We start from the raw sequence: 14783 nt of genomic DNA, 5'->3' as shown, positions 1-14783 counted from the left end.
TAGGGTAGGTTAAATACATGTTAACCATTTTAACACTTGATTTAGATGTCTTAATCTGGCCAGCTGGAACCAGGATAAGTCATATTAAAAAATAAAAAACATTAAGAGAACAAAACATTACCATAACATTACTGCAGCAACTTTTTTTTTCACTGGAAAGTCTAAAATTTGGTCAATCAGTTCAAGCTGTGTTGTGGTTAACCAGGTCACGAACAGCATGGCTGTCTATTTAACCACTTAAACCAGTTTTGGATTTGGAACGGCTTGAAATTGTGCAAAACCAGCTTGCCTAACCCTGAGTAAGCCAAAACTAATTCTGTGGGGAAACAGAAAACTATGGGGATTTTTAAGGCTAATGTAAAACTGACTCTATAATCAATTTAAAAGTATTAAACAAGCCTATTCTAGCCTTAAAAATCACCCAAACCTCTCTAAAACCATCCATAGCTCATCCTGATAGTCTGCAAACCATCTTGGACTAGTTTAAGTACTTTTTTTCCGACACAGTAGTGATTCTTGCAGTAACGGTTCCCTCAGGAAAAGGCTATTTCACTACTGGAGGTTGAATGACCTACTTTTAATGCGACTAATAGGAAAGATGAACTAAATCACTCCATGTACCATGATGTAAAACACTGATGTCTGTGTGAGTTTGTTTAAAATGAGGACGCCTGGGTCACTTAACCCCGCTAAAACAGTATAACAGGGGATAAAACTCAAACTTCCCGTCATAATGTTGAGCTGGATGTGATGCAGATTATAAACCAGCTGCACCAAACCAAAGCGAATCCAGGTAGGATTTTTATTATTATTATTAATATTTCACACAGTGAAAGTCTTTGACCTGCTTCTGTAAATTAATGTGTTTACGTACAAATAGAGGCGAGTGGTGTGTTGTGTGTATGCTTAAAATTATATATTAAAATATATTAATAAATGTGTATTAACATGTCAAAACTATCTTTTAAAAACAGTATTCTGAAAAAAGGGATCTTTCTTGAATTTTACATACAACATGGTCTAACTTTCAAATCCTTGTTGATGAAAAGGTAAAACCCATCTGGAAAGGCACATATTTCACCATCAAGTACCGTTCTGACGCCCTTTTTGACTTTCCCTACTGGTTCGGCTGCAGCAAACAACAGTTCAAGGTGTGTTTTAATAAATAAGCAGACCTCTCTGATGATTTCTAGTATTGAGACCATGACTGGAAATCTGATCTTGCAGGACTCTTACCATGGAAGATGAGATCAACACCCAAAATGTTGTATGAAACCACAAATATCAACTGAAAACAGGCTTCAGTCTGTGGAAATTGAAGCCCTGCACAGATGAGGAGACAATTAATGCACCTTCAAGAACAATTTTACTGTAAATAAAACTTTATTTTGCTCATGTCAGCAGTAATACAAAAAATCATAAAGAAATGGTAATCACTGGAACTTAATCTTAATTATAATTCTGTTGAAGCGGAAAGGCCAATTTCATAAAGCCTCACATTGTAAACTAGCAAACTCAAGATGGTTGCAATACTTTTTTAAATGGGTCACTTTATGCAAAAGTGCCCGAATGTGTTCCATTCATTGTTTTAATAGGTCATATCATGAGGAATAAAACATTTCTTTATCTTACAGGACAACTGAAATCAAGCCAAACAAATAGATACATTATCTAACATCAGTTTGCGATCTAAAGTTCTAAAGTCTAATTTCTTGTGCTGTTTCTGGCTGTGTGTAGCAAGAAACTGACCCTTTAAATCTAAAGCTTAGAGAGAGAACATTTGACAAATCTTTACTAACCTTTCATGTTGACCTCAATGAAAAAACTAAAGCATGATATGACCCATTTAAAACATTCTTCAAATACCACATACTGGGATAGTTACAGTAAAAACAGTCTTTTTCATCATCTTTTGTTGTTTTGTAAAGCTTTCTAATATGTATATATCATATTGCAATTAAATGCCTCTGTGAACGCTTCACAATGTTCTTGCCACATCCTCTGACTAACTGACAAACCATTAACCAAAAGAGTTTATCTACACTGATATGTTTGCACTACTGTTTCAGCTGCAGAAAAATCTGTCTGGCACAGTTCAGGGCAAAAGTAGAAGTGTTGACGCTGCTTTGGTGATGGTCTGGATGTACTCTTTGTAGTCACTGTCACCGTAGGTGAGCATCAGGTGATTTATGATTCCCACGACACACATGAGTGACAGGAAGAAGAGAATGCGTTTCCCGAACAGGAAGCCAGGAGTGCTGTCAGGCACACAAGTAGAATATCTTAACAAATCTGGTATGTGTGAAATACGGTTGGGTTACAACACATGGTTGATGTATTGTATATACAATATACAGGGTTGAAACCTCGAAGTGATCTTCTGCCCATATCATAAATTTGCAACGGTTCAATGACTAATAGCCTATTTGTATTGAGATCAACAGTAGACAACATCTAATGCTGCTAGAGTGCAGAACAACCCACATTTGTCTGTGTTTCATGTAGTTTTAAGGTCAGGAACCTCAGAAGAGGTTTCAGTTGATTCAGCACAGGAAAACATATATTTGATGTTTAAAAGGACTTATTTGTTCATAGTTATGGATTAAAAAAATCTTACCTCTGACAAGTCTGCCCCAAATAGCCAACAAAGTACTTCTGCCGGACCACAAGGTAGATAATACCAGAAAAGGCAGCTGGAGCTGTAACGAAAAGGGTTTTCTTATTTAAATGATATCAGAGAATTTCCAAGGAAGTTATTGTACAGGTATTTTATTAGGGCTGACTTTCGTTATATACGTGTTGGTTCCTTAGCAACTCAATTAGCCTACGGTTTCAATGGTATTCAAAAGTTATTATGTAGACAAATATTTGCACATGGATCAGAACAGAAATTGTTAGCCTGGAAATGCAAACCATTTCTACTACATTACAAAGGGGTATTTTCTTTGGTCTGATCTTATCACTATATTTTTTTTTTTAAAGTAAAGTCGTGACGTATTGTCAAGTATGGAAATGTATGGGGAAGTCGTGGCCTAATGGTTAGAGAGTCGGACTCGTAATCGAAAGGTTGCGGGTTCGAGTCCCCGGCCGGCAGGAATTGTAGGTGGGGGGAGTGAATGTACAGCGCTCTCTCCACCCTAAATACCACGACTGAGGTGCCCTTGAGCAAGACACCGAACCCCCAATTGCTCCCCGGGCGCCACAGCATGGCTGCCCACTGCTCCGGGTGTGTGTTCACGGTGTGTGTGTGTGTGCATTTGTTCACTACTCACTGCTGTGTGTGTGCACTTGGATGGGTTAAACGCAGAGCACCAATTTCGAGTATGGGTCACCATACATGACAATACGTCACGACTTTACTTTTTTTTTTTTTTTACTTTACTATATTGTAGTGAATGTTCAAAATAACACAGAAAATAACAAAGGCACGTTCACTTCTAAAAATATTGATTACGTGCTCATTCGACTCAATCACTTAACTGACTTTTATTTTTATGATGATTGTGATGAATTGAATTGTACCTTGGCTGAGGCAGATTCCAGCGCACCACAGTACTGCCAGAAATGTGGGGTACGTGTCCATGCAGTTTCGACTGAGAAAACATACATAAACTATTTTATTAACACTCACACAGCTTCAGAAACTAACTCTATCAGGCAACTGTGGTATCTCATTTAACCAAACTGAGGATGTGCTGTCAGTTCTTCTTGTATCTTTTAGAAATGTTGTGAAAGCTCTTACTTCCTCTTTGGCGGTGGTTAATGACACTTTATGATTGCATCTAAACTGATAAACTACCAAACCAGTATCCAACAGTCTAGATATGCAGCTGATAATAATGCTGGCAGTTTTATTTGCATATTTGAAAAATATTACAAATAAATACATACAATAAAATACAGGTCTCATCCACCTGATCTAAATTTTACTTTAATCATATAATTTACTGTGCAATACATAAGATACTAGAAGTAGATGCAAGCTCTTTACACCACATTTTAAACGTTAGAATAATATTTTCTACCTTTTATATTCACATTCATAACTGACTTAAAATTAGCCCATTTATATTAATGTAGACTTCATTAGAAACTTTAAATAAGTGAAAAATCAAACGTACAGCTATTTAGGATTTCAACATACAGACAGACAGAAAGACCATTATGTAAATAAAGGAGGAAGTTAGTTTCCAGAACAACAGGAAAATTTCGAGCTGTTATACAAAATAAGCTACCACCAACACTATTTCATAAACAGATTATTTCTCTTTCTCTATAAAAGGCGCTTAAAATAATACTTATTCAGACAGATTCTATATTACTCACTTCGCGCAAGACAAACGCTCGAACGCTGTGGAATGTTTCGAATGTTGACCGGTGCACTCTTTCTCAACCTTTAAGGCGAAGAACACTAGAGGAGAAGTATTGGACATATTAGTTTAATGCATGTGCATGTATATTTAGGCTACATTATGGACTAATTCCTGGTAGTTGTAAAAACACAGCACAATGTGTTCAAAGATCATTTGCATACACATTCTACATAAACATCTTTCAATTATACAAAATAAAATAATAATAATAAAGTCTAAATATCATACCATTCTGAATCACGCTGAGAAGAGTGACCAGCACAAGTAAGAAAATGTTGTCCATCACTGCAACATACATGTTCTCAAGTGTGCACTGCGAGTCTGTGTCAGAAGACTGTGTGATCATTTTTAGCATCATAGATAACATCACCATAAAACCGATGCGTTTCCTGAAGGGAGGGTCACTAGAACACCATCACTTCTGCTTCATAGCACATTTTGTAGCACTAATTATCTGAGCGTGGAAAACTTGTTTCCGGTATAGCTGCATTTTCCGTTTCACAGCTCTTCCTAGTATCAACTGGTATTTTGGGACAAAAAAAGTTGAACCATCTGAATCCGAGTCTGTTGAGGGTCTCGCTGTTAAACACTGCTCTCTGCTGACTGAGACGGTTTTGCAGGTCTTAGCTGGTTTCAGCTGGTCTTCAACTCTAAATCCTGGTTCTGGCTGTCACCTAACACTGCATTTTTTGGGTGTCTCTTTAATATGACACACCTGAATCAACTCAACAGCTCATTAACCGTGTCTCAATCTGCTCAAATGGTTGTCTAATAAGGGAAACAACTAAAAATGTGCATTTTCAGGAGTGATGACATCTGCTCTGAACCAGCCAGCAGACCAAATGGTATCGTCACTTTTTTATTTAAACACTTAATATAAAGAGTAAACTTAATGTAGTTAACCAAGTTTTTGTATTGGCCTATAACTTGAAGTAATTTAGTTGTTGCAGGTTTGAAACTAAATTAATGTTGGTCAAAATGACTTTTCTACCTCAAACAGAAAAAATTAACTTCACCTCTCAATATATTATATGTTGAATATATTAGGAGACAGTAAGTTGACTCTTACTTTAATCAACACTGTAAGATGTCAGAATTTTATTGCAATAGATAAAAAAAGTGACATCAAACAACATGCAAACAAATTATAATGGAGGTTTTTTCACATTAATTTTGAGATACTTATTCTTAACCAACTGCTCTCAAAGTAATTTTTTCCCCCTCAAATTCACAGATGTCCCAAGAGAATAACCATCTGCGTTGTTCCTCATCTTAATAATAAACATGAAACATTTCTGCAGTTTGACAACCAGAAAAAAAACAAAACATTATTTTTAACAATTTATCTGTTTAATTCAGTACCCAACAAATTTAATTTTGTAAGGTTTTGATTGATCAGTGTGCTTATGCTAGTATGTCTTTAATTAAAAGAAATGGCATTTGTTTTGATACTTTGTTACAAAGATAATCCGTTTATACATTTTTATTTGAGGCTTAAGTGTCTAACTGCTTTTTTGGGCACTGCTTGTTTTCACTCTTTAAAAGAACCAAACTCAGACCTTTTTAAGTGGACCAAACTATGAACAAAATTAAGCTCCTAATTGAACAATGGCCTAATCCTGGTTTAGTCTAAGCCCTGTCTGTGAAACCGGGCCCAAGTCTTCGAGCCGGTCACGTGACTGGAAACTATCAATAGATGCTCTTGGTCCGACAGAATTAATATTTTGTAGCAAATGCTCGACTGTAAGCAAAAATCACCACTGCACCAAAGGAGGAGACGTTCAATTCAAATAAGATAGTTGTTTACAATATATAGATCCTAATACACAGATCATGGAAAACTGGGGAAATATCCAGAAAAAAAATTATAATAATGGAAATGTCTTTGTAATTGCTGATAAATATATTTTTCCATTTACTCTACTGTTAAAACATTTAAAATTGATTCAGTAAGGATGCATTATATTGATCAAAAAGTGACAGTTAATGTTTAAGATTTCTATTACAAATAAAAGCCAATAACCACAACATTCAATTTTTGGGATCATTTAATATGAACCGCTTTAAATAGTGATAACCATAAAAAAACACAACAACAAAAATTATTAAACTGTACAATGCTGTACAAACCTTTACAAATGCATTGCGCATTTTTTGTTCTTCAAACATTGCGTACTCTGCACCATTTAATGTTCTTTATTCTTTAAGTATGTCAGACAAAATATGATTTATTTAACTGATGGTGCACCACAGGTTTTCTTAACAAAATACAAAAAGAAGAGTTATAGGAACAACTTGTTCTGACACCAGACCAAACTGATGGTTTGTAAAATCTAAAAGCTTTTCTTGATCAGAAAAATATATCTAAGCCATTAAAATCGGTGTTGTCAATTGCAGTCTGGCCCATCTCTGATTGCATGTATTCATCAAGATTCAATACGCAGTCATTAGTAGAAGGGTAGGTTAAAGTTGCTTCTGGAACCACAGTTGCAACAGAAGGATTTTGCCGTGTCGTCTCCGCATTCTGGCCATTGTTCAACATCTCAAGGAGCCCTGTGCTGTCAGGTGAGAGGTTACTGACGGTCGTCGCGGGAGACAAAAGCTCAGCAAAGAACTGGTCATATGCTGGGCTGTCGTACGCTGTCGTACTCGAGGTGACCGAGTAGGGCGACGAGAGAGCCGTGCTGTCCGGTGTTGGTGCAGAGTCCCCTGCGCTTCCCAAAAGATGGTTTAGTTTGGCCAGTTTCTTCTTCTTAGCCTTAAGCTTTTTCAGTAGCTTCAGCCTCAGGGCTTCTGTAGTGTTAATGGGCTGCTGGGCTGCCAAAAGGCTGGGATTTTTCTTAACAGATGCACCACATATGCCACCATGAAGGGTGACTGGTTTGTGCTTAGACGCTACTGCAGGATTCCCGCCACTTGAATTTGGCAGTTTCTTGTTTAAGAAGCCACCGAACATGTCAGCTGGCTTTGCTGGCAGAGCTTCGTTGTCACATTTCAGAATGGGTTTTGGAGCAGGAGGAGGAAGTCTTATTGGTGTCGACTGGAAAGAAGGATGGCGTTGAAGTAATGAGGACGCAAGCGGTGAAGGTGCATGTACTTGTGTAACCACTGATGGTCTCACCACAACTGGATTAGAACCCGAAGAGCATTCCTTCAAACCTGAGCTTTGGGGATTTGAAGGTTGACAAACGGACTTAGAGATACAAGATGAACTAGATGTTACAGGAAGAGTGGGGAGAGCAGCTGGCACGATGGCTGGGCTCTGGGGAATCTGAAGAACCTCAGTGGCTTTTTTCTCATCAACCAGAGTGAGGGTCACGATGTCTGTATGTGACAGACCCTCAAAGGTGTCCAGTAATGTGGTGCTGCCGATGGATGTATCCAGAGCACCGGTGGCAGTCGAGTCTCCCACGGTGAGCGCACGGAGGACACGCATGTCATCGGCCACAGGGTCTGACAGTTCGTGCAGGTGTTTATCTTCAACATTTGTGAGTGCCGAGGGAGCTGTCAGTGTGCAAACCTCTGAAGCTTCCTCTTTAGTGGAGTCTGATTCCCAGAAAACAACATGAATTTCATTGGCAGGAAATGAAAACCTCTTGTGGATGATGCTGTGAGGGTGTTTCAAATCATCGAGTTCCAGCCATGACCCTTAAAGACAGAACACAAACATGTAAATGAACCACTATTAAGTTTAAATTTGAATAATTAACATAAACCCACAGTTTCACAGACTAGGTTTAACCTAGTCCCAGACTAAAATGCATGTTTGTGCCATCTTAACTGAAAATATCTTGCTCTGACATATCTTAAAATATGTCAGTGTCATTGCTCTTTCTCAAGATGCACACCTGTAATGTTTCCTTCTAAGACAGTTTTGTAAAAGTTGCTTAAATATCTTAATTTAACTAAGGCCTAGTCCTGGCTTAAGCTAAGCACCGTTTGTGAAACCAGGCCTATATTTCACAGAGCAACTAATCTGAGATAAATTTGCAGCTAATTTTAATAGTTATTTAATAACCGCTGATCATTTTTAGCCAATTCATGGTATCTTTGCTTATTTCGTAACATGCAAGTAAAACAATGTGGAAACATAACTTAAGCGGACAAAATGTGTTTAGCAACAACAAAATAAATTCAAATTAATAATTGGCTAATGGGATTTAGTAGAACAACTACACACTACCATTAAAAAGCTTGAAAATAAGAATTTTGCTTCTGAAAGAAGTCACTTATGCTCACCAAGACTGCATTTATTTGATAAAAAATATTTTTTCAAATTATGTAAATTTGATACATAAATTAAATGCATTTCAAAATTTAAATCGATATTTTAAAATGAAATATTTAAAATGCATTTTATTCTTGTGATGGCAAAGCTGAATTTTCAGCATCATTACTCCAGTCTTCAGTGCCACATGACTTCAGAAATCATTCTAATATGCCGAATTGGTGCGCAAAAAACATTTCCTCCTATTATTAATGTTTTGCAGCTTAATTTTGTGGAAAATGTGCTAAATGTTTTATTCAGAATAGCATTTAATTGAAATGGAAATCTTTTGTAACAAATATTTACTTTGTCACTTTTGATCAACTTAATGTGTCCTGGCTGAATAAAAGGAAAAAGACATTAAACTTTCAAATAGTGGTGTGAATCGATCAGCTAATGAACTCCGGGAATAAAAGACTCACCATTGCTCTGACGGATCCAAGTGGCAAAGTGCTTTAGATGCTTATTGTACTGGATAACAGTGCTAACATTGTAGTGTGTGCCCTGGAACTCAAACGAGTATTTAGAGAGGTCTTTCCTGGGCAAGCCCTCCACAAAGTGCAGTGCAAATACCGAGGACAGCCTGCAAAAAAAAATGAACAAAGACAATGAACCAACCCCAAAGACCAACAGGTTAAACTGTGATGAAACAAGGTGGTGATAAGGAACTGTACAGCTATTCTAACGCTTACTTTTCAAGCACCGTTTTCCTCCTCTGGTTTTTACGGTTGCAGTTACTGCACTGAGTGCGGTGGATGGCTTTTAATGGGTGCCAGTCATTCAGAATCTGCGTGAATGTTGTAAGAGTCTTCTCAACACTGCAAGACAAGAGGAGGGCTGTGTGACATACAAGTACCTACTAAATTATCATGCATTTCATTTATCAAATACAAATGATTTAAAATTACATGGCTAAAGCCTTTACCTGTTATTTAGAGTATAACTACAAGAAGTGCACTTAAATTCCCAACGGACTGTGTGCTGGAATAGCTCTTGAGCCCACTTGTCTGAGCGCAGAAGGAGAGGGAGAGCAAACACGGGGGTTTCCTGCTGACCTGTATGACAGACAAGATTATCACTCAACACAAATGACAAGCAAAAGATTGATATCAAATAGTTTTATGATTGGCAGTTGAACCATTTTACCAATTTCACACTTGAGTGTAGGCTGAAGGAGTTTGAAGAGTGACAGACGGAGCGCAGACAGCTGCCGCTCTGCCTCACACAGGACATCAGCGGGGACTCTGGTTACCTCATCTGCAGAACGAAAAACAGGTGAGCTCTCCAGCATGTGAACGCAGACCTCTTCATAAGTGTAAACTAATATTGTTTAAAATAGTGTTTTAACATTTATACACAATTATTAAATGAGAGTGAAAGTGACGTGGCCAAATATGGTAACCCATACTCAGAATTAGTGCTCTGCATTTAACCCATTTTAAGTGCACACACACACACAGTAGCGAACACACACCCGGAGCAGTGGGCAGCCAAGGCTGCGGCGCCCGGGGAGCAGTTGGGGGTTCGGTGCCTTGCTCAAGGGCACCTCAGTCGTGGTATTGAAGGTGGAAGAGAGCTGTAAATTCACTCCCCCCACCGACAATTCCTGCCAGACCTGAGGTTACGAGTCCAACTCTCTAACCATTAGGCCACGACTTCCCCTATTAATAAGGAAAAAAAAGAAATGTACAGCTATTCTAACGCTTACTTTAAAGCACCATTTTCCTTTTTTTTTTTTTTTTTTTTTCATGGTTGCAGTAACTGCACTGAGTGCGGTGGATGGCTTTTAATGGGTGCCAATCATTACAAATTATTAATAATTTACATACCTTCAACTATGTAATAAGTTTAAATACCTTTATACTGCACTAGTTAACATTTTGAAGTGGATCAAAACCTTCCATCAAAGTTGTCTTAGAACCTAAAAGCGTTGTGGTCTTAGGACAACTTTGAACTTTTTTGATCCTCTTCAAATATTGACTACTTTATATTATGAAAAATAAATGTATAATGTTATAAAATTCAATTATAGTGAGTTAATATGAAAATACATTTAAGTGAAATAGCTTGAAATTAACTTTTTATAATGCATTAAAGAATAACTTTTTACATTAAATCTTTTTTTTTATGCGTGTTAATATGAATACAAATAAAGTTAAATAACTTGCAATCAAATCACATGAGTACAAATACATTTTTATTTACAAAACGATTTTAAAATGACTTAAATATGCACAGTAAAGGTGTATATTATGTAAATGTATATATTATTATAATGTTTATAATTTAAGCTTAAATGTTCACAAATTTATTTATAATTTTAAAAATAACACTAAATGAATACATAAAATTAATATTTAACAAATTACTTTTATAATATTCTAATGAATAATTAATTTTAAACACTTGACTGTTTAATTCTGTATTTATATTTAAACTAAATGTATAATTATGGTGTTTAATGTCAGCAAATAATAATATAAATTTACTTTGTAAATGACTAATAAAAATACTAATAAAATAAACACTGATAAAAAAAAAAAAAAAAAAAAAAAAAAAAAAAAATGTAGAGCCCTGGAAGGGTTTGCTTTCTCTTACCTTCACACTGTTGCTCCCTGGATTTCAGATAGGAACATGTCTTATCATATGTGGAGCAAAGGTTCCAGACAGCAGAGCTGCAGGAAGGCACTGATGTCAACTTGTCAGTCAGCTTTACGTTCTGATACGGAGTCTCTCTGATAGTCCTGCAGTTCACGAGCATTGCCAACAACGAATCCAACCAACACAGGTTGTCCTCATTTTTCCAGAAGAGATGAGGTTGCACAGGAACCAGCTCTGATGATTCCACATCTACATCCATTCCAACGATCTCCTCGACCTCAGCTTGAGTACTAGAAACACAATCATCCTCATGGGTGACAGCAGCAGGTAGATCTTCAGAATGTTGTTCCTCAGTGCCATTAATAGAGTCAGTGTTTGCAAGTATTGATTGTTCAGCAGTAAACATTTGTGTTTCAACAGTGTCATCTGGAAGAGTGCCGTCATTGACATCAGCACCACATAGCTCAGGCACAGCAGACAAAATGCCCAGTTTCTCCTCTCTTGATCGCTTTGAAGGGGAGGATGCTTCATCCACATCGGATAGGGAAGAAATGTTCCTCTTACATCCATCTTTAGACAAGCTAGCACGCACATCTTCCAGAGATCTACTAACCAATGGGTAAAGGCACTGCAAAGCAACAGAAAAACACATGAAAATCTCAATGGCCAATCAATCTTCTCACAAAACATGCCACAAACATGTTCATATTGTATCTCACCCCAAAATCAAAAGGACGAACTATGTTTTGCAGTAAGAAAATAAAGCCCAATTTTAGGATGGATATTTATTTGCAAACATTTGCAACTTCCTCCTAAAAAAAATGTAATATTCAACTTGTATTCATGACAAATTAAATACATTTGCCCTCAAATTTCTCACTAAATTTTTATTTTTTATAAATTACATTACCTGGAATGTGCACAGGCATTTAACTTTTTTTTTTAAATGTATAAATTTAGTCATTTAGCAGACGCTTTTATCCAAAGTGACTTACAAATGAGGACATCAGAAGCAATCAAAACTATTACAAGTCTTGGTTAGCCTAACGCAGTACACAAAGTTTTTTCTATTTTTTTTTTTATAAGAAACAAGTAGATAGAATAGAAAAAATAAAGCTAATGTTAGTTTTACAAGAAAAGCTAGCAGTTAGAGAATAACTATGCAATTGATAGGTCAAATGTGTGTTTTTTTTAATAAAAAGACAGATAAATAGAATTAGAATAGAGAGTGCTAGAGTTAGAGGGTCAAATAAAGATGGAACAGATGAGTTTTTAGCCGTTTCTTGAAGATGGCTAATCATTCAGCTGCTCTGAGTTGGGCGGGTCATTCCACCAGATGGGAACGGTTAATGAAAAAGTCTGTGAAAGTGATTTTGTGCCTCTTTGGGATGGCACAATAATGCGTCGTTTACCTGCAGAACGCAAGCTTCTTTTACAAACTTCTATTTTTTTTTAATTCATTATTTTCAATGGTCATTCTTATTAGATACTCACTATAATATTGCAACTTTTTCTTTCAAAACTAAAATCAGCATTAATAAATAGATACAAAAAAACTGAGAAAGTATAATTTTTTTATTTTGACCTTTTTAAACAAATTCTTTAATAATGTGTGTAATTCACACAATCTCCAATAGTAATTCTTAAAAGATTTCACTTTTTTTTTCCCCCTTTCTGAACCAATATCAGTCAGCATAAATTAAAATACATACAAAAACACTACCTTACTGTGAAAATACAATTTATTTAGTTTTTTTGAATGCATAATTTTTTTTGTGCATTTCAAAAATTATTAATGGGCCCAAAACAAGGCCATACTTTCTTTTATGCAATTCAAATATTTGTTATTTTTGCTTGAGTAATATATTATTGACAGGTTGTGAGATTCTTTCGGCTATTCATTGAAGTGTCAGCATTTCCTGACAAACAAGGATAAAAACAACATCCTCACCGCTGGATTTGTGCAGAGCATAACAGTCTCCTCCAGGTTGACAGCATAAAAGCGGAGGGCATTTTTCTGACCTTTTGCCAAGCACCAAGGACAGTTCCCTGGTGAGGCATTTCTGTCTTCACACTGTAAACAAACAATATGAAGTCACAATTACTCAATACAGAAAATACAATAAACAATTAGTGTACAGTACACAGCTAAAGTGCTTTTATGACTATTCTTTCGCCTTTTACACAGATTTCCGTGTTTTTTCTCGTTTGAGGTGGGGGATCAATTCGATACAAACTAAATTTGAGTGGAGCTTTGCACGAGTGACAGAGGGAGAGAACTGAGCATAACTGACTTTTCCCAAATACCCCACCACCGCTGGGGTCGGTGCCCCTATACCAGTGCCTTCGCCGTTCATTCTCATGCCACTGAGGTTCTTTGTTGAGTCCTGCTGCCATAACCTTGACATAACCTTGACACCTGGCTCACCACCTGAACGCGCTGCAGTGAGAAAGAAGAATTTCTGAGACATCAACTGGCCCATTCTAGGCTGATACACAAAGCACACATCTCAAACTAGATTTGCATTCCCATACTAGTGCTTGGGAGTCAGTAAGAGAACAGTTTTGGCTTAGTTTCGTTTCAGTATGCAAATATACATGAGACCAACTTAGTATGACCAACTTAGTATGCAAATGCACCATTGATTACGCTTAGGTCTTGAATACTAAACATCCCATAATACTAAACATTATCTAGAATTTCTTAAGTTGAATACACATAAAAATCAGAAATATAGAAAATAAAACTGCATGTTTTGAAGAGTTTAACACAGCCTCCAATGGCATAAGTAAAGCATACCTTAACCTGAATGCTAAAGGAATATCATTTTCTGCTTCTCAATAACTACTGACATGCGAATTAATTTGTTTGCTATTAATATAATGTTACTATTTTCTTACTGACAACTGAGTTTTGTATAAACGTGACGTTAACTGTAATGTTAAATGCACAAGACGCTGAAAGTGACCCGTTATGTAAAAAATACATATAAAGCTGTTAGATATTTAGATATATTTCTTTGTTGAGCACGATCAGCGCGAGCAGCAACAGTGAGCGGACCAGAAGACCAGCGCCCAAAACCTTAAATTGCCTTCACAACCGATTTCCCAGGTGCGCATCATCTGCACCAACACATACCTCGAAACCGGATCGAATGTGGAGAAACCCCAAACTGGATTTTATACACGCGTTAGGTAGTTCCAGCACGCCGGTAGGAGACATTTCCATGTGCATGCTCTCCGTCGTACCCTTAACGTACTACTTCCGGTTTCAATGGCGCAAGCAATAAAGTTTTTACAAAGATTAATTTACAGCACAAGAGCGCCATCATCCGGCGTGTATTGAACATACTGTCAGAAATTAAATTAGGCAGCATCAGGGATTGAATCGACACCATCAAAACACTCAAATCTAAACTAGAATTAACAGTAGATACACACACAGACAGGCAGACACGTGTTAAATGAGATTGAATCCTGTATAGCCTACATGGTCTAAATAACGCGATTTAGATTTTAAAACTCATTTAATAATTTAATAT

At 36.7% G+C, this 14783-nt stretch overlaps 2 protein-coding genes across 3 annotated transcripts; both read right to left on the bottom strand.

Moving 5' to 3' along the window:
* Positions 1 to 1350: 1350 nt before the first annotated feature.
* Positions 1351 to 4923, bottom strand: LOC306864173 (arachidonate 5-lipoxygenase-activating protein-like). Its single transcript, XM_079407932.1, has 5 exons — positions 4602 to 4923; positions 4327 to 4411; positions 3523 to 3593; positions 2618 to 2699; positions 1351 to 2258 (listed from the first exon to the last, which is right to left on the bottom strand). The coding sequence occupies exons 1-5, from the start codon at positions 4744 to 4746 to the stop codon at positions 2096 to 2098; spliced, it is 546 nt and encodes a 181-aa protein (XP_079264058.1). The 5' UTR covers positions 4747 to 4923; the 3' UTR covers positions 1351 to 2095.
* Positions 4924 to 6403: 1480 nt separating this feature from the next.
* LOC306864172 (SUMO-specific isopeptidase USPL1-like) lies at positions 6404 to 14513 on the bottom strand. Of its 2 annotated transcripts, XM_079407931.1 has the most exons (9): positions 14381 to 14513; positions 13536 to 13681; positions 13193 to 13315; positions 11239 to 11869; positions 9787 to 9897; positions 9566 to 9695; positions 9333 to 9458; positions 9063 to 9223; positions 6404 to 8021 (listed from the first exon to the last, which is right to left on the bottom strand). In XM_079407931.1, the coding sequence occupies exons 2-9, from the start codon at positions 13647 to 13649 to the stop codon at positions 6724 to 6726; spliced, it is 2694 nt and encodes an 897-aa protein (XP_079264057.1). In that variant the 5' UTR covers positions 13650 to 13681; positions 14381 to 14513; the 3' UTR covers positions 6404 to 6723. The 2 variants fall into 2 exon arrangements, with proteins under 2 accessions (XP_079264057.1, XP_079264056.1); XM_079407930.1 differs by having other exon boundaries at positions 13536 to 14502.
* Between the last annotated feature and the right edge of the window lie 270 nt (positions 14514 to 14783).

The sequence above is a fragment of the Barbus barbus genome, assembly GCF_936440315.1.
Source record: "Barbus barbus genome assembly, chromosome: 45".
NCBI classification, from domain to species: domain Eukaryota; kingdom Metazoa; phylum Chordata; class Actinopteri; order Cypriniformes; family Cyprinidae; genus Barbus; species Barbus barbus.
Note: the sequence above shows the minus strand (reverse complement) of the source record. Positions and strands in the feature narration are given on the sequence as shown.